Source organism: Salvelinus namaycush, chromosome 14 (genome assembly GCF_016432855.1).
Source record: "Salvelinus namaycush isolate Seneca chromosome 14, SaNama_1.0, whole genome shotgun sequence".
In the NCBI taxonomy this organism is placed as follows: Eukaryota; Metazoa; Chordata; class Actinopteri; order Salmoniformes; family Salmonidae; genus Salvelinus; species Salvelinus namaycush.
Window position 1 is genome coordinate 31,607,126 of NC_052320.1, and position 27,554 is coordinate 31,634,679.

At 42.7% G+C, this 27,554-nt stretch overlaps 2 protein-coding genes across 2 annotated transcripts in view; both read right to left on the bottom strand.

The window, feature by feature from the left end:
* Positions 1 to 413, bottom strand: part of LOC120058701 (phosphatidylinositol 3,4,5-trisphosphate-dependent Rac exchanger 1 protein-like) — an 85,516-nt gene extending 85,103 nt beyond the window's left edge. The window contains exons 1-2 of the mRNA XM_039007446.1: positions 303 to 413; positions 11 to 133 (exon numbers count right to left, since the gene is read on the bottom strand). Coding sequence (XP_038863374.1) covers positions 11 to 133; positions 303 to 413 — 234 coding nt within the window. The remainder of the gene's footprint in view (positions 1 to 10; positions 134 to 302) is intronic.
* Positions 414 to 22,383: 21,970 nt separating this feature from the next.
* The window catches only part of LOC120059393 (ral GTPase-activating protein subunit beta-like), a 45,570-nt gene continuing 40,399 nt past the window's right edge, over positions 22,384 to 27,554 (bottom strand). The window contains exons 26-30 of the mRNA XM_039008406.1: positions 27,109 to 27,245; positions 26,234 to 26,339; positions 25,926 to 25,998; positions 25,489 to 25,637; positions 22,384 to 25,244 (exon numbers count right to left, since the gene is read on the bottom strand). Of these exons, the coding sequence (XP_038864334.1) occupies positions 25,048 to 25,244; positions 25,489 to 25,637; positions 25,926 to 25,998; positions 26,234 to 26,339; positions 27,109 to 27,245 (662 nt within the window). The 3' untranslated portion in view covers positions 22,384 to 25,047. The remainder of the gene's footprint in view (positions 25,245 to 25,488; positions 25,638 to 25,925; positions 25,999 to 26,233; positions 26,340 to 27,108; positions 27,246 to 27,554) is intronic.

Sequence of the window (27,554 nt, forward strand, 5' to 3'; positions counted from 1 at the left end):
TGTCACTCACAAACTGGAGGAAGACGTGTCCAAGGGCATGCCCTGGCTGTGGCTCCGGGTGCAGGCTGGCCTCCACTGCAGACAGCACCTCTCTGTGAACGTCCAGGATTGACTCAATGTTGGAGAACAGGATCTGTGGTAGCAGAGAGAGGGTGCGTCTGAAATGTCATCCTATTCCCTATATAGTGCACTTATTTGGACGGGGACCCATAGGGCCTCACCACATTTTGTAAAAATATTTATGCATAGTCATTTTTGTCAAAGCATCATTAGGATAGTTTTTAATAGGCGGCCATATTTACCTTGACATTATCAGGCGACAGACACTGTTGCTCTTCGGCAGTTTGTCGGATTCTGTGCAAAAAGGCCTGCATGAGGAAAAAAGAAAGATAGTGGTTAGGTTCATACTGCATGTATCATACACTAGGTGGTATATGTACAGCAATATGTGATATGGGGGATTGCAGTCGTCAGTTTACTTTAGATTTAAGGGTTAGGTTGGGGGTGAACTTCTTCCGGTGAGCTTCATAAATATTATGGTCTCACCTGTGTTTAGCTTAAGCTCTGCCTCAAATACCTTACATGCATACAGAATCCCCATGGTACGTGTAACTAATGTATACTGTAAGCCCTTGCTATAGAAGACATTTAAACCAATGTACCTGGGAAATCGTCGGAGACACCTCTATAAATACCTCAATTATTGAGCATCACACTTTTTTCCATTTCCTCGATGTAACTGTGCTGTGATAAGCCCACGTCAGACTGATCAGCTGCTCAGTGGCTCGCAACAGTGTGTTTGTGAGCACTGCGTCTCCCTGCAGAAAGCTGACCTGTCACTCAAATCCTGACGAGAGAAAACTAAAAAAAGGGAGGGGTACTAGAATGTCTCCGCTGTCTCCTTCTTCCCACCTCACTTCCTCTCAGGTTGTCTGTCTTTGAATGTCTCTCACAACTTCTACGAAGCATAAGCTTGCCAAATAGGAGCAGTGTGTGTAAAAGAAAATGTATATGGCACTTGATCATGACGCCTAATAGAAAGTCCACAAGGAAACAGATTGCTCATCCGGCATTTGCAAAGTGGACCCCAACCTCTTGTGGGGTTTGGTGGCACTGCTTTACACCTCCGCATCCCTATCCACAATGACAGAGCAGGCAGATGCACACACGCAATAAAATATGTAGCAATAAAATAATCCCCTTACTGCAAATCCCACCCATCTGGCGCTCCAGGCAGACTAGAACAAATGCTCCAAGTTTTGGAAAGATTTCAAATAGGGCTTGAACCCAGGTCTGGTGCTGTTCTGCTTTGGGATGGTTCAGGACGGGTGAATTGTGCTCCAGGCATAATATACTCATTAATCCTCCCATATGGTGACTTGTACCATGTCCATGTTGAAGGAGTCCATTCATGTGGAAGATTGCCCCCTGGCATCTTAGAAGGAGGGGGGGCAAGAAACAAGGACTTCCACACTACATGGTGAGGAGGACAGGGGGATGGGCATGGAGGAGTGGTGGGAGGGGGAGGGGGTTTAGGGTTGGTATGGAATGGAATGGGAGAGGAGGGGAGGTGAAAACGAGAGTATCTCGAGTCACAACTTATTTGTGACTTCGTAGTTCGTACAACTGCACCATGGACGGTCTCGCTCTTAAAATGTCTAAATGTGCCACAAAGATGTGGAAGAAGGGGGTTTGTACAAGTATGCGAGGCCGCAAGCAACAAAGAGGTCCTTTCGGTGTCTGTGTTACATCCAGACACCAGTGATTCTCACCCGGGCTGTATTGGCTATCGGCAGTGTTCCGTCACCAAACGACTGCACTTGTTTATTTTAAGACAAGAGGGGGCAGCTTTGTCCATCTCAGATCGCCATGCGCCGCTACCAGCATCACAGAACGGGGAGCGCAGATCAGGTAACACATTGGCCGGTCAGAATTCAAAGAAAACAATTTGTGGGAGGGGGGCCCCATGGCTGAAAATTGAGGAGAGTCAGTATCCTTAAAAATAAAAAAAATAAAAACAGGTGGCTGGCAAGGAAAAAAAGCAGACAAAACAATAAACAATGTGGAGAGAGTAGACATCACAGATTCATGCTGACAGAAATCTTCCATTGGACATGCTTCTAAAATGACTATTCACTTGTTACTTCCAAATCAATTAAGGTGGTAGATTACGTCTGACACTGTTGTTTTTCATATATCCAGGTCTCAGGTTTCCCTTTATGCAGGTTTTTGACGTCAGTGAGCAGTCATCGGGGCTTTGCTTTTCCGCTTCCGTAGGATCAACCTTTCTCTTGTTGTAAATAGGCAAATCAAGGTAAGGGAGGCCACTACCATGGTTACTGTTGTCGTTTCTCGCTAGGGGAACGTGATAGAGAGGTGGAAGGCCAGCTACCAGAGGACTCAACTGACCCCACAGTCAGAGCTGCTGTGATTGGGTGAAACCGGCATTCTAGGAGTCAAAGGGCCCAACTTGACCCCCATAGGCTGTGACATTTGGTGAGCACTCAGGGACGAGAAAGAAAAAGCATCATGTGCATTTCTGTTGGGCACTCCCCACTGTGGTTGGGAAATGCTTTATAAATTAATTATAAAAGTACAATACGCAAGGTATGCATGCCACAAAAAAAAAGCTATGCGAGTTATAAATAACAAGCAAGGTTAGGGTCAATTCAGTTATTTTTTGTCAATTGAATTGAAATACATTTTAATTCATGAATTGTCATAGAAAACATTTGATTTGAATTTACCTGATAGCAAGACACCTGACACTGCATATGTAATCCACTGTGCTCTTACTGATAGCTAAAAATAGCATGCAGACTACATTTAGTTAAATCGTCAATACATAATGTGCTAATAACAGCACGTCAAATGATACACTGATCGGGGCCACAAATTTCATTTTGGAGATCCTCAGGATTCATCCCGGTGATGAATCGTCTGCTACTGTACGGTGCAAGGGCAGGCACAGCTGGTGAATGGAGCAGAGGAGCAAAATGACAAATCCAGGGTCTGTAGCCAGAGGGGCTATGGGCTGGAAGGGTGAATTTGTTCATATGGCACTCCCAAAGGAGATCAGCTCATTCTTAAACTCGGCTTGCCAGACAAATGACCGCCAGACAGTCCAGTATTAGACACTCCAGCAATGTTTTTACTTTTCCGGTTGAAAAGCCAAATCTCAAAGAATTTAAGCAGCATACAAATACTATGAATCACAGCTAAACCACTGAATGCCTGACTCAATATCTCAACTTCTAGTTTAGCTTTGGTCTTGAGATCGAAATACTCTATCCAGTTTGCTAGCAATAGGTTATACAGTAGGGATGAGAGTATCGCTTGTGGTAATTGCTGAGTCTTCAACCTGGTGTGCACTGTCTCAGTCAGGGCTTGGTTTCCAGTGTGCGATCTGGACAAAGGCACACTTGATTCATTGTTTGAGCTCCAAAGAGACTTGCACACTCTGTCACTGTTGTGTTTTTGGTGGCTTGCTGCCAGTGCCAACACACTCAGCGTGCATGTGCACGCACACACATGCACCTCTGCACAACTGTTCAGTCATACACCATAAGCCACAAACAACTTTGAATGCTAAATAAACCAAAGGGGTACAATAATACTAATGAATGATTCATCACCCAGGCCCCAATAGTCAATTCCTCGTACAAAATCCCTTCTCTTCCTAGCAGCCATACCTCTAATTGTTGTGCCCCTCATGAGCCACTGAGGGCTTTGTCAGGATTGCCTTGGAGATGTGCTTTTATTGCTCTCTCTGGTCTGAATACATTCTGCCCCCCCTCCTCCCTCATCCCCCTCTCCTCTTCTCTCCTAAGAGCCCACCTGCTTTCAACTCATTACTGAGCCTGACTCTGGGGTCTGTGGAACAGGAAACGATTAAATCCCACCTGCAATAACCAGGTATTAGAAAATACCACCCAATATTAAACCCATCTTGGCTGGGTCTGGTTATTTCCATGCTTTAGCGAGAGAGGCGGGGGAATGCTAGGTATACGAATCACAGTACAGTACAGCCTCAGTGACAACATATTAATAATAAGTTCATACAGAATGTTCACTTGCAACATGGTAATTGTGTGGACTGGATGATATGAAGGTAAAAAAAGGAATGTTTTATCACTTTGTATGTAAACTGTCAAGTCTTTTGTCTGCAATGTCTTTTTCATTCTGTGTCGGGACCCAGTAAGACTAGCTGTCCCCATTGGCGTCGGCTAATGGGGATCCTTATTACATTAAATCAACTTTGATGCTCAAGCTGGTGCTGCAGACTTAGCTTCAATATGTTATTTCAATGGTCAGAAGAGTACGTGCAAGGGAACTGCTCACTTCCCTAAACAATGAGGGTCAACAGCACCACAACAACCATTTTGTGACACCTTCAAGAGGCACTAACTCTGTGTATAATCCTGAGTGAGCCCCCTTTGATAAGCCCACGGCGTTACATTTCCTCACACGAACGCGCTAGCTTTTCATTTGCATGTTAGCTTTTCATTGCCATTTTCACAAACATAGCACTCCTGTTACCCCTCATTAACAAACACTACTACAAGTCAATTAGTTTAGACAACATTTGACAAAAGTCCCACTTAGGTCTAGTACACAGAAGCCCAGTTACAAAGGATTTGCTGCTGTTTATTTTCTTTTCTTTGTTGGTGCCTCTGTGGTGTGCAAACAGGAAATGAAAACTTTTTTTGTCGAAATCTATTAAAAAAAGTGTTTCTTTTTTTCAAGTTAGATATGCGGTGGCTGGACTCAGAGGAGAAGGGGAAATAAACAAACAATGCACACAGAGTGAGTGAAGATCTGCTGGCTGGCTCGGAACACAAAAGCTGCGAGGATGCTGTCCTGCGACAGGAAGTGAAGCTTTGTGAAGAGAGGAAGTGTGCGAGTGACATGTCGGTTGGAACATTTCCAATCAGGACATGCATGAACAGAACTGCTGGTTTTGTGCAAACAACACACTGCAAGAAGTTAAGACAGAGCTGCAGAGTGTACAGTAGTGGGCTACAGCTAAATTAATAAGTTCATGTTGGAGAATTGAAAGTTGGGAAATTATCATAGCATTAAGACTAACTTTGCAGTACTGTGACATTTAAACATATTAGGCCCAAAAGTCTTAGGCCCACAGATATGATTAATGCAGTTGAATTCTGAACACAGGCTACATCAAATGCTTGATTGGTTAGGAACCGCAACAAAACCTTGGACGTCACCATAAGAGACATAAGGCTGCACTAATACTACTCATAAAATGGGTTTGTTAGGGTTTTATTTATTTCTACTTCCACACTCTTTTTATGTCATAGATGAAGAGGAAGTGCAATGAGAGCTAGTAGCCAACGCCCAACCATCACCACAGACAGATAGCCTTTCTCTGCCACAAGCTGCCGGAGGCATGCTCAGCCAAACGTGGTCCAGTCTTGTATGACCAACAGCCAAAGGGTCAGATGTGGGTTGGTGACCGGGTTCGTCGTTTGTTGTGAATTAGCGAAGCGAGGAGGGGCCAGACCGAGAGGTGTGAACGAGCAGACGGACCATATGCTGGCGTCGGGCTCTCCATTCGCTCAACTGGAAAGTGACTGGAGAGTGAAAAGGCCTGCTGCCTCCAACGTCTGCCCTCTGATTGAAGAGCCTGGGTCGGGTTCACTGGGTATGCCACAGACAACATTTTTGAAATGGAGCAATGAACAGTGACCTTTCTTATTGGAAGTTAAGGTAGTTGGCTACCTCCTCCATTTTAAAACGTTCTCGCCCATTTCATGCCTATGGAACAACACTGATTCTAAACACACTCTTCCGACCCGAAGCCAGTCTGACTACAAGTGGTCCCTCTGAGCTAAGCTCACCAATCTCAACATTATTGTGTTAAAAATTCTAAAATCACATTAAATACTGACGTAGAAAGATGGCCGCTTTCAATCAGCTCAAATGTGAGACAATTCTGTTGAGAGTGGTAATGGTAACACAAGACTACATTCATTAAAGCTCAACTTCCACTGGTTGTGTGGACCAAATCAACCCCATAGTCCTTGTGACGCAGTTGTGTCCATAAGGACATGGGGAGGAAGACCTACAGCTATATCTCCTCTTTACATTGTAAAATAACAAGCTAAATCTATCTTATGGGGAAATCTAAATTGGCACATTCGGTAAGAAACAAAAAAAGTGGTGCATTCAGCTGGGGATTAACTGATAGAGAAGTGGATCATTTTGCTATGTCATAACAGCCGGCAGGAGCGTTCCAAGTTGTGAAAGTGGGGTAAAATCAGAGATCCTCACACAAAGTCAGTCAGCTGTAGTGGCGATGCTGGAAGTGCCATCACGCTGTTAGCACGTGGGGTCTGTTCAGGAGGTTACAGCACGTTCAGCTAGAAATGTTTTGAGTAGAACATCTGATTGTCTGTCAGGGACTGGCGTCAGCTCTACTCATTACATTTATATCTGCAATGTTCCGAATGTTTCCCCTCACTGAATACACACGTGGACTTACGAGAGGAAAGGGATCCCTTTAATGGGGTTAAAGACACTCTGAAAAGGTTATCCAGATTAATTTAACAGGATTAATCAGGAGATTCACGGCACCTTGACTAGGAATGTTCTACTTCACAACCTTATGAATGACACAGGGGGTTGAAGAGGGGGCCCTTCTCGGCTGATTTGTTAAATGTCTCAAAGGATGTTCTGTTCCGTTTGGGCAGTTAACTGGCGTTGAACTAAACATCCCCACTTTGTCCATGTATCGACATTTTTTGCACAACTCATGGAGTGTGCTCACTGCTAAGTCACATTGACATAGCGACACTCTCCAAACATCAACAATAACAACCAAACGTCTGACTGGGGTTGTCAAAAGTCCTACTGTTGACTTATCGTCATTCATCTTCCCACGTTTCCTCTCCACATCAGTGATGGGTGTGTTTAAACAAGGAGCCAAAAAGGGTAAGCCTTTTTCAGTCCTTCATTCAAACTGTAGCACAGGCAGGAGTGCTTTTTCGTGGATCCCATGCCGCTAATCTGGCAGAGGGGTAGGCAGAAAAAAAAGAATGTGTTGTAAAAGTAGCACTGAGGTTTCTTAAAAAAAAATAAGTGTGTACATTTGAATAAATGTCTAAGCCCTCTCTCTGCACCTCATGTGATTGCTGTTGCTGACAGGCAGATGTTTTGCAGCTCAGGGCCAAGGTCTGAGGGGAAGGAAGAGGGAGAAGAGGGGGAGGGGCAAGAAAAAGCAGAAGTCACAAAAGGAGCCGCTCGTCCATTGTGAAGAGAGAGGAGAGCAGAAGACGTGATGGAGGAGGAGGGCAGAAGGTTGGCCGGGGAAAGGGTGGCAGGTACATTTTGCCACTAAACTGCTGCATGGTCTCGCTCATGCCATTATTAAGCAAATGAAAAGGCTGTCATTTTGTGATGGGTGGATGTAGGGGAAGTGGCCAAAAGTATTAGTGGTATGATGAAAAAGCAAATCAACCACTGGTTTCCAGGAATTACATCTGGGTACGACCATGGGCAAAGTGAAGAAAGTATGTGCGTCATTATGGTTCTCTTTTCCCTGTGTGTGCGCGCGCGCACCAGTTCAAGAGGTCAGTCAATTGAGGAGCAAAGATCCCTATTTCACCTTCTCTGGTAGGAACCCTTTCATGGGTCAATGAACAACTGTGGGTGTGAAATGCACAGGAAACACATGGAGAGGGAGAAAAATAAATACATTTAAAAAAAATCGGCACCAGTGAATACATTTATGAATCTTTCAAAATGTAACAAGATTGGAAGTCTTCCACTTGAAGGCAATCTACTGGGCAAGAGAAAATGATATGGGAAATACAGTAGCTCATATACTTCTAAATACATACTGCCAACCCCATTTCATGATTCGTAATGGGGCAGAACTCTCTCACGGTAGTCTAGCAGGTCTTACATAACCAAGCATTGGGGTGGGAGTCAGGGGAGAGACTGGTACAAAGCTGGAGTATTTTCCTGTTTGCTCACCAGCGATGGCTACATCAGCATTCAGCAGCTATGGTCTTCGATGAGCACCAGGCCAGCTCAGTCACAAGAGACCCCAGTGTATCAATAACACGGCCAAGCACTAAATACACTTGTCAGGTTCTCTACCCAACCCCCCTTTTCAATTCGCTCCAGTTCCCACACCAGTAAAAACGAAGCCCCTGAGTGAATTGCAGATCCAAGCTTTGTCCAAGTAGCCTAACATCGCAGTTCACCGCCCACACCCCCCCAAAAGAAAACAAGCTAAAAACAGTAGTGTCCACCAAAAAAGGGGCTATTGGTTTTTTGTTGGGAAGGGAGGGAGAGATTTGGCGGTGAGGGTGGACAGGGTAGTCTTGAGAGGAGGCCGAGAGGCCATTTTGGGTCGACATGGCATGAAATTGAAGAAATAAATGAAGAAATCCCCTCTTTGTGGTCGGGCCACAGCAGAGCGAGAGAAAGGGCCCCATCGTGTCACCTCCATGAAGGGAACCCCAACAAACCCCCTTTTCACTCAAGACGTAAATTATCCGACCCCCCTCTAAAATCTTACCCTCTCCCCCACCATCCAACTCTCTCCCAAAAGCGACCCTCTTGGCCAAGTTCATCGCCAACACAAAGTCCCCTTTGAGTCTTCTCCTTTTTCTCCCCGTCTCACTTCCGCTTTAAAAGGCTTTAGAGTTCACGGCTCTTTGAGTGGCTCACACGGGCGGAAGCTGGCTCGCTACGGGGGAAGAGTCTGTCTCCTCCATTCGATTAAAGTGGTGCTGTAGACAGGAAAACTAGAGCAGAAACGTCCTCTCAAAGACAAGAGAGACCCTCTCCGGTCTTCTCTGAAGGTCTGAGGAGCTTGGTTCCATTTAAACGACTGACAATGACTTCAGAAACATTCGCTCGTTCGTCACACACAAGAAGTCTCTCCATACATGACACTTTGTCTGGGGGTTGTCGGAAATCCCGCAAGAAGCTGTGCTTTCTAACATAGCTGAAAAACCAACGTAAAACGTTGTACTAATTAGTTCTTGAATGTCTAGAAGGAATGGTATCACAATAATAATAATAATAATAATAATAATAATTCTAACCAAAACAAATGAGTTCCTGCAGCTATGCTGCTAGGACCCATAATTAAACACGACTCCGTGAGAATGGAGGCTTCTATCATGACAGGGTATAGTGTACAATGCATCTCATATTGCTACTAGCTTGTAAGTGAGAAGCCTGAACATAAAAATACCTCCGGGTTGCAGAAATGATGGAATACAGCTCGTCCTCTGAACCAGGGCCTTTTTATTGGCCCAGTGGAAAAGAAGCGTGTCCAATTGGAGGGGAGGGTCTTTTTAACCATCTCATTTGGGGGTAAGTGTTCCCGACTTAACAGTCGCTGAACGTGTAATGAATCGGGTATAAATATCCTTTTATGAGCGCTTGGCTCTTTCAAGTCGATCCGCCGTTGCTGCCACATAATTATGGACAGTTCCCGCTTACACACACACACACACACCCTTCTAAACAATAATTACAGACTTCCAAAGCCAACTCTATAATGTGCGTTTGCGTGAGAAGTACATAGTAGTGGGGACGTGGTGGTGTGGTGTCACGTTGAGAGGTGACATGTGGCACTGAAGATAACATCTCGGGACAGAGTGGAGAGGCTGTCTGTCCACTGTGAAAGGGATCAGTGTTACAGGGTGAGCTGTCAGAGATCTGGAAGGTTCCACTATGATACAGGCCTAAGTCTGACGGTGATGTAAGGGTAAATCCATTTGAATTCAATCAGTATTTGACAGCATCCCTTTTAATTTAAACAAAACTTTCCATACTGGAGACTTACATTTCCCTCACTATCTTTAAACATCAGTTATCCGATCGCTGCAGCTGTACATTGTCCATCTGTAAATAGCCCACCCAATCTACCTACCTCATCCCCATATTGTTTTTATTTACTTTTCTGCTCTTTTGCACACACTACTTACACACTATCATCTGCTCATCATCATCATCTGCTCATCTATCACTCCAGTGTTAATCTGCTAAATTGTAATTACTTTGCTACTATGGCCTATTTATTGCCTTACCTCCTCATGCCATTTGCACACACTGTATATAGACTTTCTTTTTTTTCCTATTGTGTTATTGACTGTACGCTTGTTTATTCCATGTGTAACTCTGTGTTGTTGTTTCTGTCGCACTGCTTTGCTTTATCTTGGCCAGGTCTTAGTTGTAAATGAGAACTTGTTCTCAACTAGCTTACCTGGTTAAATAAAGGTAAAATATATATATATTTTTTTAAATACATTGGACCTGAATGCCAAAACATTTAAAATTCACCCATTTTGCATATCATGAGACATCCATGTCTTCCTCACTGGAAAATATAAACAGTTCAGCTTTGATATCATTTAAAAGCTTACGGGGGTTGTCAAAACATTGACATTATTCAATCATCTAAAAACTCAGTTTAGACCCTACTTTACATCATCTGAGTTTTTTGTGTTGTGCCCGCCATCGGTTGAGACATAACATGCTCTTGTATACAGGGTGGGTGTTATTTCAAATCATAGAAATAGGACCCATCCCTTCAGACAACTGCAATTTAGCTGGTACACCACTGAAAATGTCCATTTAATTTACATTTTTACTTCTAATTACTACCCAAAGACGGCCAACGGTCCACCCACTGTTGAATGTCAACTTAAATGGCCATATCTATTATTTATATTTCTATGATTTCAATAGGTTTCCTATAACAGATGTGTGGACCTCCAACCATCTTTGTGGTACCATTTTAAAAAGTTGACATTTAAAATCTATTCCCATTTTAGTAGATGTATCAGTAGTGCTGAGAAATTAGTGCTTTTTGAGGTCAGTTCGGCTTCGGTTCGATTATTAAAAAATACAACATTTATTTGATTCTGGTTTAGATTATTTGGGTTGAATGCTGTAACACAGAACAAAACAATTAATAAAAGTCCCATGATGGTAGTCCCATTACTGTTTATCACTTATTTATTCACATCACTTTAATAAAATTGTTCAGTTGTGTATATTACATTTGTTTTATTTGATGACTTTATTTAAATTCCAAGTCATCATCTCATCTTCATAGAGCTGCTGCCCTATGCCGTCTGACAAAAACATTTTTTTAGTCGTTCTTCAAAGTAAATAAGGCATACTTTTATGACTGCTGAATACCAATTATCAGTTAATTACCACAGGCGTAAAAGAAAAACAGACCGGACAAGTAGATGCGCAATGGGTTATGGTCATTGTAGTCAATTACCACGTTTTATGCATTTAAATATGTAGACTATTGGCCTGTTGGAAACTACAACTCCCTACTACATCGCACAGTTTAGACTGGATCTGATTTAGCTCAAGAAAAACTGTGCAATGTGCGCATTGATCTAAGAAAATAACTAATGTTAATGTGTCTGAACCGATGGCCGGCACAACAAAAAAACCTTGATGTAAAATAGGGTCTAAGCTACAAAACATGCAAACATTAAGAAGCATTTTAGATAATTGACATGAAATAAATAAATAATAAAGAAGCTTTTAAATGATATCAATCTCAACCATTTATCTTTTCCAGCGATGAAGACATGGATGTCTCATGGTATGATGGGGTATGCCAAACTGGTCAACTTTGAATGTCTTTATCTCTTGAATGTTTTGGAACTCATGTCCAAAAAGTCACCTTCTGATCACTTATACAATGAGCAAATACATATGGAAGGTTTCATTCAAATCAAAAGGGGTGCTGTCAAAAAGAGATTGAATTCTAATGGATTGGGTAACTTGTGCATCTCCACTCCATACTGCAGCCCCTTTTATTGCTGTTCGCAAGATAAGATTACCTTCTAACATTTGATTAATGTAGAGGAATCAGGAGTTATTGACAGCATTGGAAGTATAGCTTCAGTATGTAGTGAAATGGTTAACCATACGAACACTGAGTGGTACAACATGAGGTGTGTGCATGTGTATCAATCAGTTCGACATAAGCAGCGTCATTGAGACCCGCTGAGTAGATGGCTCGTGGGGGGGAAGTGCATTAGCACCCTGGCATACGATCACGGTCATAATGGGATCAAAGCAGACACCCACTGGTCCTGAATCAGACAAGAGGAGCGGAACCAGGCAGAGACAGTACCGTAGCCAATAAACAGACCCGGTTCAGCTGAACGGTGTTCTCTCTGTGAAGCATTGTTCCCAGCCAGTTAGTCACCAAAACTGATGAGAACAGGCAATGGGATACCATTTTTTTTTTTATTTCACCTCTATTTAACCAGGTAGGCTAGTTGAGAACAAGTTCTCATTTACAACTGCGACCTGGACAAGATAAAGCAAAGCAGTTCGACACATACAACAACACAGAGTTACACATGGAATAAACAAACATACAAAAAAAGTCTATATACAGTGTGTGCAAATGAGGTAAGATAAGGGAGGTAAGGCAATAAATAGGCCATAGTGGTGAGGTAATTACGATATAGCAATTAAACACTGGAGTGATAGATGTGCAGAAGATGAATGTGCAAGTAGAGATACTGGGGTCCAAAGGAGCAAAATAAATCAATAAATACAGTATGGGGATGAGGTAATTGGATGGGCTATTTACAGATGGCTATGTACAGGTGCAATGATCTGTGAGCTGCTCTGACAGCTGGTGATTGAAGTTAGTGAGGGAAATATGAGTCTCCAGCTTCAGTGATTTTTGCAGTTCGTTCCAATCATTGGCAGCAGAGAACTGGAAGGAAAAGCGGCCAAAGGAGGAATTGGCTTTGGGGGTGACCAGTGAAATATACCTGCTGGAGCGCGTGCTGCGGGTGGGTGCTGCTATGGTGAGCAGTGAACTGAGATAAGGCGGGGCTTTACCTAGCAAAGACTTGATAACCTGGAGCCAGTTGGTTTGGCGACGAGTATGAAGCGAGGGCCAGCCAACGAGAGAGTACAGGTCGCAGTGGTGGGTAGTATATGGGGCTTTGGTGACAAAACAGATGGCACTGTGATAGACTGCATCCAATTTGTTGAGTAGAGTGTTGGAGGCTATTTTTTAAATGACATCGCCAAAGTCAAGGATCGGTAGGATAGTCAGTTTTACGAGGGTATGTTTGGCAGCATGAGTGAAGGATGCTTTGTTGCAAAATAGGAAGCCGATTCTAGATGTAATTTTTGGATTGGAGATGCTTAATGTGGGTCTGGAAAGAGAGTTTACAGTCTAACCAGACACCTAGGTATTTGTAGTTGTCCACAATGACGCATCTTCTGATCAGATGGTACCATGCCATCTTTAACTGAACCCAATGAGACTAGTTTTACAACACTCTAGAAAAATACAGGTAACAGTCAAAATAAAGGAAACACTAACATGGTGTCTTAATAGGGCGTTGGGCCACCACATGTCGCCAAAACAGCTTCCATGCGCCTTTGCATAGATTCTACAAGTGTCTGGAATGCTATTGGAGGGATGCGACACCATTCTTCTACGAGAAATTCCATAATTTGGTGTTTTGTTGATGGTGTAATACGCTGTCTCAGGCACCGCTTCAGAATCTCCCATAAGTGTTCAATTGGGTTGAGATCTGGTGACTGAGACGGCCATATCGTGAAACATCAGCAAGTTGAGCAGTCTTAGTCACTGAAGCTTCTGCCAAACGTGCCCCAACAATCACTCCTCTTTCAAAGTCACTGATCTCTTCTTCTAGCCATGGTAGTCAAAGAAAATTGGCAACTGGGCCTGCCCAGCATTTTTATACACACCTGTGTGGAAGCACCTGCTTTCAATATACTTTGTATCCCTCATTTACTCAGGTGTTTCCTTTATTTTGGAAGTTACCTGTACATGACTGTACAGACATTGGGGTAAATCCTAAGTTCCAAGTCAAATGTTCACTTATCAATGCATGACGAAGCGAACATTCAACGTAAGTGCATGATTCGTCCCTGAAATAGGATTCCCTCAAAACACTTGAAGAGCGTTCGCCCACTCTTACAACCCATCTCATATTTAAGGACGTGTGTAGACATGGAGCACAGTCAATTAGCGGTCTTAAGATAAACCACAAGGAGTCACACACCCCATCCATCACTACTGTCACAAATCAACCTTCTCCTATTAGTCTTCAACTAGGCCGGGGGCAGAAAGTTCAACATCGGAACTCCAATTCAACGTTCATCAAAACCCTTTGGCGTTGTTCATGGTTGGAGAGTGTCAGGATGGAAGGTCTACTACGGTCGTAGAGTTTGGTTGTGGTCAATGTTTCTCAATAGAATAGTGACCTTCGCCCCCTTCAATCCCACACATCTGGTTCTGTTTGACAAACCTGACAAACGTTTCGCTGCCCAGCAGCCTCTGTCCACAAACTGTTCCAGGCAATTCCCAAAGGGCGCTGATGGGAATTCCTGGATAGTTCTCTCTGTGTGACTGGCTGACATGCCATTGGGTTCAATTCCAAACATTTACAGTCATCCTTCCATTCTACCTTTTCACTTGGGAGGAGAAAAGAAACCCCCTGTTCAATTAATGGGTATTGGCTTGCTCTGGGGAAGTACTTGTCCAGCTTTTGTTCAGGTCAAGATGTCAAGCAGGCATTGGTGGTCTCCCATTGCTTGTCTCCCATTGCTGCCTTTTACAAGGGAGGCCATGTCACTAATTCCATCATATATCACCCATTTCGAAAACACTTTGTGTGACCATTAACATTCCTTGTCGTGTATTTTTTTCCATTGAAGGCTTGTGTCACCGAAGTGTCCGCATTCAAACTGAACAACACATCTGGATAGACTCCACTTGGTCCACGTACTTCAGTGTGCTAGAAAACAAACACACAGGCCAATTGAGGACGTCACTGACTCCTGACAGGGAGAGAACAGTCTTTCAACAGACAGTGCTGCTATGCCTATGGTATTGTATTCACCGCGACTATGCAGAGAGATCCACTTTTATCTGATCTCATGAACCACCATTTACCCCTTGAATTCCTAAAGCAAATGCTTCTGCATTAAATCAAACATTACAGCCTCACAGAAAATGATTTAACACCACAAAGAATTTAAAAACTAGAAGGAAGAAAGAGATATCAAAATATACACATACATACATATATACACACATACAGTTGAATTTGGAAGTTTACGTACACTTAGGTTGGAGTCATTAAAACTCGTTTTTCAACCACTCCACAAATTTCTTGTGAACAAACTATAGTTTTGGCAAGTCGGTTAGGACATCTGCTTTGTGCATGACACAAGTAATTTTTCCAACAATTGTTTACAGACAGATTATTTCACTTATAATTCACTGTATCACAATTCCTGTGGGTCAGATGTTTACATACACTAAGTTGACTGTGCCTTTAAAACAGCTTTAGAAGCTTCTGATAGGCTAATTGACATCATTTGAGTCAATTGGAGGTGTACCTGTGGATGTATTTCAAGGCCTACCTTCAAACTCAGTGCCTCTTTGCTTGACATCATGGGAAATTCAAAAGAAATCAGCCAAGACCTCATAAAACAAATTGTAGACCTCCACAAGTCTGGTTTATCCTTGGGAGCAATTTCCAAATGCCTGAAGGTAAAGGAATTTTCCAAACTGTTTAAATGCACAGTCAACTTAGTGTATGTAAACTTCTGACCCACTGGAACTGTGATACAGTGAATTATAAATGAAATAATCTGTCTGTAAACAATTGTTGGAAAAATTACTTGTCATGCACAAAGTAGATGTCCTAACCGACTTGCCAAAACTATAGTTTGTTAACAGGAAATTTGTGGAGTGATTGAAAAACGAGTTTTAATGACTCCAACCTAAGTGTATGTAAACTTCTGACTTCAACTGTACATGTATGTATGTGGCAGTCCAAGTAGGATTAAAACTGGGTGATCAGTCCAATATAGACAGTTCAATGCCAAACACGTAGCTCGATATGAGCTTCCCTCCTATGCTAATCCTCTCGGAAATATCTGTAACATTTTGAAAACATAGCCACAGGGTATGTGACATTATGCCACTGCGCTACTCCAGAGGTTTAGACACGTTAACTAGATTCCTCAAATTCCTGATGCAGTCTTATGCCTCGGAAAGAAATGGCTTATGAGCACACATGACTAAAAATGAAACCAAGATTAGTTGGGCCTGACACTTTACTCTTTTTGTGTCACGATGTGCTGTAATCTGTTGGCTTGGCAACATAACGGCTGCAATAAGGTACTAATTGTCTTGAGGGAGACCGAGCGCTGTGACTTCTTAAGGAGCACGACATCAAATGCATACCTCCCATTGGAGGGTTAAGCCTTGGCCCTGGGTTTGGACAGAACTGTAGGGCTTGTGTAATGGAATTGTCACAGTGTTGGAAGACAGGGTGGGGGGGGTACAAAGAGAGGGCCCAATGGGGGGCAATTTACGTGAGCTTTGTGGAGGAGTAGGGGTCTGCTGGATATGCTGAGACTTAAGATTTGATTCAATCAAAACCTTGAGCCAGTTTCAAGGGTAAGACAAGAGGCAGTACTCCTCTTGCGCTGCCTGAAATGTGTATTTGGACTATTTTAAATCAATAAAACAATGCTTACCACGTAGAATCCAAAAGAAACACAACAGCACATTTTCTTAGTGTAGAAGGACTGCTGTTCATCTTCTCAGACTCTACAAGATATTGGCTGCCTGGCTACCCATCCACATCGCTCAGGCCAACTGACGTTTCTTCTCCAAGATGAGTCTGGATTGGCCTCCCTCCCCAATGATTTCTAGAACGCGAACACATTCTGACCACTCTGATTGGTCCCAGAAACCGATGGGTTGCGCCAGAGCCGGCCTACATGATGACATTATCAACTTTGATACTCTGATTAGAGACGATCCAATCACTGATAAGTTTGTTTTGTACAACTCCTCATTTTCAAGTAACACAAACGACTTAAAAGATGGAAGTTTCAGACTGATTGTATGAAACGATCAATAGAGCAGTGGAAATAAATTCAGGGTGAGTAGACAGGTAAAGATATTGGGCCTTTGGCTCCTTATTGGTTAATCATCAAGTTGAGGCACATGATGCGCTTTCGTGTCAGGCCTTTGAAGTCTTATTAAGAAGCGTATTTAAAAGGGCCAGAAACAAACTACTTGGCAGGAGTCGGGACCCAGCAGCAACCCCCCAACGCTTCTATTCCAGACCCTTCCATAAAGACACGACGGGGCGTTTTCCCTTTTGCAGAGTAGAGTCTGGTTTGTTAGTTAGAGCCCTGGAGTTGGGGTTACAGAGTTGAAGCCACCGGCGCAGCGGGCGGGAGTTATAAACGGACCTATTTATAGTAGTAGACACCAGGGCAGAGAAACCTGATGCTGGCGTATTCTAGTGTGGAGAGATGGAGGGATGATGGAGAGAGCAGCTTAGAGAGGAAGCTCAAGGCTGACTTCCTGTGTGTCTTCCAAGGTAATGAGCACAGCCTTGTGGGTCATCCTGTTTGTTCAACCAGGCTTGTCATTGGCCCCACCACAGCTGGCTTGGCCACAGGAGTCAACACCAGCTTGGCAGCAAGGGGAAATAAAGAGGATTTGAAGGTTTCACCTTTAAGGAGGAAACCACAGACATATCCTCGGTCATATACTCACTGGCATGGGAAGGAACACTCAAGCACACACACAAATCAGATGAACCCTTACAAGTAAGTTATCTAGTGTGTGTGTGTGTGTGTGTGTGTGTGTGTGTGTGTGTGTGTGTGTGTGTGTGGCCAGGGGCGGGTTTCAAAGGGGCTGCATCTCCAGATGTTTCCTATTATAGGTTATGGAGTATCAAATGTTTCAAAGTCATCCCTGAACCACTTCCATCTTTTCCACATGCGCACATGACAGACAGTGGTTATGACAGAGGTGATCACCCAGCTAATCAGAACATTACGATAATACAGTCTTAAGACCATGTATATGTCCAGGGTTGAGTTAAGTAGGAGACCGTAGCAAAACGCTTTGAAACGGAAAACAAAATAAGTGTTCTAATTGGACCAGTCCTAGATGGTAAATCCCTGTTACACTTTGTTTAAAAACGTTCTCTCCCTACTGAACACGACCCAGGTCGGGTGGAGGTTTGTGGGAGAAGCGTGTTGAGGTTTGGGTGGATATTATTGGCTTTTTTTTTTGCAAGGCTCCAATGTTGTGACGAGTGGTCAGGATGCAAAAAGACATCTCATTTTAAAAAACACCAATCGTTGTAAAAGTTGCATCTCCTTTTTTCTAAGGTTTGCTTAAATGTTGTGGAAATCCCACACCACATCCACACAGGATGATGTCACTAACCATATTCATGCCATATCCTAAATTTTGTAGGATAATGTCGGGAAAATCCGAGCTGATGTGAGCAGAAAAAACTAGCGCCGCACTCCAATTCTTCGGAGAGCTGATCAACGCAAATAAAGCGGCGTACCATTTAACAAACATGAGTAGATACCAGTTACCACCAAAGACTGAAATTAAATTAAAGTGAGCTGTCCAAATGCAAAGCATCGGTTCTACTAGTCCACCCCAAAAATTTGACCAGAGATCTGGAATGACATTGTGGCGCAAAACGAATCCTGTTATCCCTGCCTCACACCCCATCTCTATCCCCACCCAGCCAATTTGATATGCTCGCTGGCTTCGGTAATTGCCAAGAGGGACGCGGGTTAGAGATGACAAAAGCTGGATAAACATCACTGAGCGTCATCCCGCTCGTACGTGTATCGATTGTGTGTTTGATGCAGACTAGTTGCAACACAAAAGGTGGGGGAAACAGACTCGATGGCGAGAGCAATGGGGGGGGGGGGGTATTCTTTCATCAACCGCTGCGCCTCAATTTCACCCCAGCCTCTCTCATAACCAGCGTAGATTGAGAACAAACAACCAACCAACCAAGTGTCTCTCAAAGAGGAAAAACTGTGGGGTTTAGTGGTCAGTACAGTATCAGATTACACTCTCAATCTCCCCGCCAAGGTGATCACTGACTCCCCATCTATCGGCTCAGGTGTCTTCAATGGGGGGGATAGAGAGAGACTGGGGCTATCTTTACTAAAAACATATGGCCTCAATCCTGGCCCATCTAACCCCCAGCCAGACAGTCCTTATCAACACCAGATTGGCTGTTTGACGACAAAAGCTTGGCTTCCCGGCAGGGAGGGGAGAAGGGAGTAGCATAGCATTATCGGATTAGCCAGGATTGGAGCGAAACTGATTTTATGGATGTGTTAGACTTTCCACAATCCGCTGAGCCATTGATGCCACGCCATGGCCGCCACTAGATCAATGGACTTTGGGAGGCGAAGCACACAGGATCATACACAGACACACATATATCGGCACATGCACTGCCACATGCACTCACACAAAACCGGGTGCCATGAAAATGAGTTTTACAACAGTTGTAATAGTATTATCAGCCTTATCATTACAACAGCAGACAGTTGATTCTGCAATTGTCCAACTCTGTTGTTGAGGCGTAAACGTAAATCTCTAGAGTCTAACCCCTGGAGTGACGTGAAAGGGTTAGTGAAGTGGACAGCAGTGTGCTGCTGTTGGGGCTATCCACCCCGGCCCCATCTTCACCTGAGCAAGCATGTGTTAAATTAAGAGATGTTACATGATGTAATGGTAGGCAAGAGGCTGGGGTGAGGGGAAGTAGGGGGATGAGATCCAGACATTGCCTGTATGTTTTATAAATACATAGAAGTTGGGAGTCATGGTGTGTGTTTAGGCCCCTGTTGCTTTACACCAGTTATTGAGGTTTGTTGACCGTTATGCAACGCTGCTCCACATAAAGTGAATAATAAATTGGGGATTAAACATGAAGAGGATTGCCTATGAGGAGTTATAGTCATACTGGTCTAAAAATGAAGAGTTGATTAGTTTAATGCTTGTTCATTACTTACTCTACTTTCATACACTATTCCCATAGAACAACCCCACCTTCTTGTTCATGCATAGCCCCCTTCCATGTTCAGGCTCTCCATGTGAAGTGTGTAAGAGGACAAAATATTGGAGTTAACTCCAGCATAGAATGCCTATCAATTGACTGACAGCCCTCTTTTCAAATGTGTAAAATCCATTGGACACATGTCATCATTCTTTCCTGCCCTTGGATGCTTATCAATCAGATGTGGTCATTTGTATCATACAACTGCCTAAGGTCACATGATGTATCATATCGCAGTGTTTCCCAAACTTGGTCCTGGGTCCCCCCCCACACCACCACCACTGGGTGCACGTTTTGGGTTTTCCCCTCACACTACATATCTGATTCAAATAACCAACTCATCATCAAGTTTTGATTATTTGAATCAGTTGTATAGTGCTAGGACAAAAACCAAAACGTGCACCCACGGGGGGGGGGGGGGGGCCCAGGACCGAGTTTGGGAAACCCTGTCATATAGCAGTTTGTAATGGCCATGGTTCAAGGTTAGGCTGTCATCATCCATCAACGAGGCCACCTGCACTGTGCATAGAGACGACGGCCCGGATAATGGGAGGAGACAACACAGGAGACTGGAAACAAAGAGATGACAAGGAGAGGTGACAAATTGAATTGCCACCTGCAGCTGGTCTAGACTCGAGCTTCGGGCACAGCGGTGAGTTCTCGGGTGACGCGTGAATGAGCCCATTCATTATTCAGATGTGATTATAGAAAACGTGATACCTAACACTTACTATGAAGTGATACATTGGCTCGCAATTATCAATGAATAAATGCACACCATTACTGTCGCGAATGGGCGGGACAGGCAGGCTACATCATTTGAATTGCGAATTGTGCTTCTATTAAATCCACGGTTTCTACTGGGGTTTTATCAGAACTTACAAGATGAACAGACTGATGAATGAAGGCGGAAGACGTTCCAAAATCAACGATGATGTACTAGCCCAAGCAATGGCATGCCTGTGAAGTGCCCGTTCCCCCAACGGAAACACTATAAAATGCAGCAAATCATTATTATGGACACCACTCTACCGGCTGACATCAACAGAAGGGTGAACTGTCGCTACACATTAAAACCAAAAATTGGAATGTGATGATAATGCATGCAACCAGCCTAGCACAGCCAGCAGCAGCTGTAGCAAGCTGGCCATGACTTCACTTTCTCCGAGGGTGTTTGTTGCCAGCAATTTGTGATACAATGATACAACTGCTTGCCAACAGCTGAACAATATAAATGTCCCGTCTGGCAAGTAGCCATGGGTTCAATTGAGGCAAAGAAAGGGCGATCAAAAACTTACCGATTGAAGGAAAAGCAATACCCGAACGTAATCCCTCTCGGTGTTCAAAATTTCATTTAAAACACAGAGCCTCAAGCGTTGCTGGCGGTCCGAATCTTTGGTGCCGTGAACACCGCCGTTCTCATGTTGCCCGTCTTCTTCCATAATTTATATTTATCCAAAGAGTAGGAAAATAACGTTAAATTATTATTGATACTTGGTTCACTGCAAAAGTATTCCGAGTTAGTTGCAGTTTAAGTCCATTTTCAACACCGTATCTTCAAACCCCAAATGCAATGATGCGCAATGCGTATAAACTTCAACAAAAGTAACAAAACAAAAACATGCGTCTTTATTCTGATTTTTTTTCTCTAGAAAAGACAGACACTGCAATAAACGACGAATGATCGATTTTCGAGATCCGATTCTGCGACAAGAAAAAACAACTTCAGCTGAGAATGTACAGCTTACAATATAGGCTGAGGATCGCTAAATCACATGTTCTCAAATTGGTTCGTTGTGTGTCAACATAAGTTTTGAGACGACAGCACATGATGCAGGCGGCAGTAATTTCAGACTCTCAGAAGGCAGTCTGAAAAGCGCTTGTTGTCCTCTTGGCTTCTGTGGGGAATGAGAGCAATGCAACAACGTGCCAGTGGTCGCTTTCAGAAGTGCAGCAGTGTAGGGACCGGCTTTACGTTAACATAACGAATTTAATTAAGTTCAATATCAAATAATTAATTCTGCACCTCTTAATTAAATACATATGCCCAGTCATTCTTTCAATAAGGCTGCCTCATTATTTTTACTTTATGCATGGCACAAACCAGGCCTATTGAACAATTGATGGGCAAGTCAATGGAACAGGCTGCAAATTAAGTCGACTGTTTTATGGATACAATTTAATATTTTAGACGACTGTCATCATTACGAAGAGGGTCTGACAAACACTTTGCTACCACCAAGTTCATACGGACTCGAGCACTGTAGTTGAACGCCAACAACAGCAGTGTCCGATGTATAAATGTCAGCGCAAGGGGACCTCTTGTGGACTCATTCGTAGCACAGCATCAAACTCATACAACAATCCACTGATTCAGAGAACATTAAAAAGTGTGATTCAACTTTATTCCTCAGACACCATGTAAACAAAGGTTGGGGATCAAAAGGAATAAATGAAAAGATAAGTTTTAATCAATGCAGGTTACATTCATTATCCACTGTGATTCTCCCAGACAGTTGCATTACATACATTTTGTTTTTGCCTTTTTAAAAAGAGGAATGCAACAGACAAACCTCACAATTTCTTATATTTTACATATAATTCTTCCTTTCTGTACAACACAAGTTCTTAAATATTACCAAATAACATAAGTAATTCAGGATAAGATTAGCTATTGATTGTATGCAATTGCTTTGATTAATTCATATTCCATACTTGTTTTCCTTAACAACAAAAAAAGGTAGGCTATGTGCAAAAGCACATACATTCATAAAACCATCAAAAAGTAAGACAATCTAATTCAATGATAGATTAAACATGTCATAGACTAAGGGGTCAATTTCAGACAAATAAATATCTCTTCAAATCTTTTTCCAGCTCCTGTGAAAAGTGTGTGTAAAACCCTCCATTGTCTGAATATGATATGCTCACGGGGAGTAATTGGTGCCTGTAACTGGATTTAGACGTAGCCTATTTAAAACAAGTTGTTTTGTTTTTATTAGAATTTGATGAGTATTATTCACTGTATTTTTTGGGGTCTTATCAATAGTAAATTGAATCTTGCTTTTTGACAACGTCTGGCATGTCCAATTGGAGAGGATAACAAAATAAAGTAAATACACAACTTGAAGCAACCACATATTTAGCCAGGGAGCACATCTAGAACTTATTTATTCATCAAAGCCCAGCCTTTTCGCACCACCACCAGCTACTGTGCCCATAATTCCCACTGTGAAAATAGCTAAAATATTTCTGACACACCCCTGGACCTATAGTGCTACTGCCCCATTGCATTAGGTTTGTTAAAATAGACCATAAGTCTTTTCGTCATTTACATTTCACAAGATAAAACTCTTCCTTGAGTATATTTCCAAACTGCAGACCACTGTAAAAAAAGAAAAATGTTTAAAAAAAGTATATATATAAAAAAATGTGCTCAGTGCATAAAGACTAAAGATCAAATAAATATGTATGAGGTTTATCCTTTTCAATCATTGCCATAAATAAATGCACATTATTACAGGCAGACAGTAAAGGGTTCGCTTCAGGGCTTTTAAAAGCACAGTAAGTAAACAAAAATCGGTAAACCAATTGCAATACGCAAAGTAAACTCACGATTGTATAGATGGAATAAAACTTAATTTGCAGTGAATATGAAAATCTGTTAATTCTAATCATTTTGATTCCTAATCACATGTAACTGTACTTGACCTTTCCTTATTACAACTAGCCTATCAGTCAACTTGCCATCCAATGAAACAAAGTGTATTTTCGCATAACGTTTTGTTTTAGAAGATGCAACAAAACAAAATAGATCTTGAGACAATCTCACACATTAAAAAAGACCAACAACTTTTCTCCGTACACAAGGAGATGCATTTCTGATAAAGAAGAGCAATGCCTAGACACATCATCTGACAAAAAGTGTGCCTTCTTCAGAATGGAGAAGAACCATGTGCCATCAGTAGTAAGAAGAACCGTATGCACGTCTTCCATCACTTCCATGTGTTGCATCACGCATACAGTATAGACATGCCGTTGCGTGGGATGGAGTGACTGATCTGATTAGACTTGCAGACGAGAGCAGAAACACCTCAGATGCAATGTTTACATCTGCAGTCTCACGCAAACAGTGCAATATGACCTATACGTCAAAATGGTTCAGTGCCGGAACGAATAATACTGGTCTACTTCATTGTAAGAACAATATCTATGCAATCTCTGTTAGCAGCTGACCAACATTAAAGGGATAGTTCACCACTACACCTTAAAAGTGGTATGAAAACAGAAGAATTTAGATAAGGGGGTGAAGTACCCCTTTAAATGTCTTTGCTTATTTTTCCATGTTTTGAGACTCAGTAAGTAAGCTGACCAATGCCTAATATTGCTGCAATGTTCAACTCCATTTTGTCAATGACATGGAAGACTTTGGACAGATACATGAAGAAGAATACTTTTTTAAAACCGATTGTTTTTAGATAAGATGTAAACACTTTCAAAGTAATATATGAATCCATCGCGTAAAATGTCTTGATCCAACTGCAGTTCACCAAATCTCTCACCACAACCACCCGCACGGTATCGGCCCAAATCCCAGTCTCTCCTTCCTCTCCCCAGCTGTGTCGATATGATACATGTCAAATGATCAAGTAAACCTATATTAGGAGTCTGGTCCATCTACATTTAGGCTACATCATTAAAAACAGAAACTCTAAAATGGAGGATTAAAAGGCCAATAATGTTGTTCACTCTTCATCACAATATTTAAAAAAAGACCAAAAGTAGATTATCCTATTGCAAATTATAGCGCGTCAGAAACTGGTGCCACAAAGCATAGAGTAGACTGATAAGGATGTGCAGTATATTTTCAATGCCAAGTGTCCAGAACTTAACTGGGGCTTAGTAGCCACCAAAAAGACAGGCTCAGATGTGTTCGTACTAGAAATGTACTGCTTGCACCTGGTAACAATTTTTTGACACTGCTCTCGACGTCAATGGCAGCGTTTGACATAAATAACAAAATAGAACTGTATAAATATAGAGAATCTGGGGCTGTGTGTGTGTGTCTGTGTGAGTGTGTGTCTGTTTAGTGTTTTTCAAAGGGAGGGGGAGGTCAAAGGTGAACAGGCCTCCCCTCCCCCACGTCTTGGAAGAGTGAGGTGTAGAACTCGGGCTCCAGCTGCTTGTTGCGGTAGCGGTGCACGACGTCTGCAATCTTCTGCTTGCGCCGCACGTGCGGCGGGCTGTACGTCTCGCTCTCCAGTCGCTTCCGCCGGCACACGTTGATAACCGTCTGGCGCACCAGGAACCCTGGGAGAAAACAACAAGCAGAATGTGACATAATGAGCCAAACAAAATAGGAGTGGAATTTAGTCATATTTGTAGTTTGTAATATCCCAGGGGCAGGATGACAAAACCGCCAACACGGCAATGGGTAGGGAAGGAAGCATAACATAAATGACTAAGCCAGAGAGAGACAGTTGAAATTAATCTAGAGGTAGAAAGAGAGAGAAACAGAGAAATGAAAGATTAGAGAAAGAGATGATTTGGTCACCTAGTGCTCTGCGGCTGACCACCATGCCGTCCACCAGGGGGATGACCATGTTGAACTTGCCCATGGCCCCGTGGAGCCTGACCCGGAACAGACCCGTCCTTAGGGGGTGGATGAAGATCAGGGGCATGTCCTTCTCCAGGAGCCCAGACCTGAAGAGGGGGAGAGTTGAAGTGGAGGAGGGAAAGAGGTGCAGAGAGAGAGTGGTGGGGTTTGAAGAAGGACATGACATTTCCATTCTATTCAACAGGAAATATGAGACTTGGTCTTCACTATCACAGTGTGATGTAAACTAACCTACTGAAAATGTGACAGTGGATTTTAGAGTGGCCTAACTTTAATTTGACACAATATTGAAACACTTACAAGCTTAATTTACAATAGTTTTTGGTAAGTGTTTAGGGTTAGTGTTTGGTTGGGCGTGGGCCTTAGTAGCCTACCTGCAGGAAGTGCTGTTGTTCGCCTCCAAACCAGTGCCGGTTTCCGCCAAGAGATCAGACAGAGGGAAGTTCTCTAGAGGAAAAACAACAACGGGGCCATTTGAGGGGAAACACCTTCAACAGTTTCTCACTTTGGTTTCTCACTTTCAAAGGCAGGTCCTAACGGAACAGTAAAAAAATCATGAGCTGTCTCATAACACTGTACAAGGACAGACATCAGAAATGACACAGCGCCATCATGACGTAAAGTGAAACTGTACTAGGGGACACACAGGGATTTTTAGGGGAAGTTATCGGAGGTTGTTTACCGATGTCATCGTAGCGCTCCACCCAGACCACTAGCACCTTAGTCTCAGGCCCCAGGGGAGGGGCAGTCTTTCCTGTGGAGGACCTCTTAGTCTTCACCATAGAACTCTGCTCGAGGAGAGAGATATAAATACACAGGCATAGGGGTGTCCAGATACCCTGAGATTTAATCTATTCCTCAAAAGAATGCAAGAAACCAGCATTCAAATATGTCAACCGTATCCAATGCATTAGTTTACAAGGTCCAATGCAGCCATTTTTATTTCAATCAAATCAAATCATTTCTGGGTAACAATTAAGTACCTTAATGTTATTGTTTTCAATTAAAATGGTCAAAAGGAAACAAAAATGTATTCCTTGCAAAGAGCCATTTCTCAAGCAAGAATTTTGCTAGGACTGTCTGGAGTGGTCTAAGCGGTGATGGAAAAACTGAAAACTAGCTGTTATTGGCAGAGAGGTTTGGAGCTCTTTCTCATCAGTCTAACTCCTTTACCTGGTCAAAACCGGTGGGATTTTTTTTCAAACAGCTCTTATACTAAAAGGGCATCATCATAATTTTCCCAATTTCACAGTATTATTGCAACCACAGTGTAGAAATATATATAAAACACAGAAAAAACACATTTGACTGCATTGGCCCTTTAAGTCTTGAAATATTTTTGGGCAAAAAAAATAATTTTATATATATATCAACAGAACAGAAAAAAACAAATCTTAGACTTGATGGTTCATGCCACTACGAAAACCCTGTTGAATCTGTGCTCTCAGTTGGTAGAGCATGGCGTAAAACGTATGCACAGATGACTAAGTCGCTTTGGATAAAAGTGTCTGCTAAATGGTATATATTATTATTAATGTAGGATTGTGGGTTAATTACCCTTTGGGAAGCTGCTAGGTTGTCTGAGTGGTTGGGGAAGAGCTCCAGTGTTAGCTTGGGTTGTTTTAGTAAACTAGGCAGGAGGTCTGTGTGTGTGTCCGCCTCCACTGTAGAGTCACTGTGCACCGAGGAATCCTCTGTAAACACAAAAACAGCTATCAGCTGCCCAGGGATGGGCAAAACTGTATCTTCACATAGGCTGCATTAAAAAGACATTACACAACAACAACAAAACATCAAAGTTGGTCAGATGTTTTACACTTCAAAAGGGATCTACCATTAACATAAGACCACGTCCCAGGCCATCTGTTCTGCCACAATCCAAAATTAATGGAATAGGTAAGTGGACTCATCTTGACAGAGTACTTTCGAGGTCTGAAAACATCTGACAAACTTTAATGTAATGTTCCTTTAAGACAAAATAAAATTACAATTTAAATACAAAA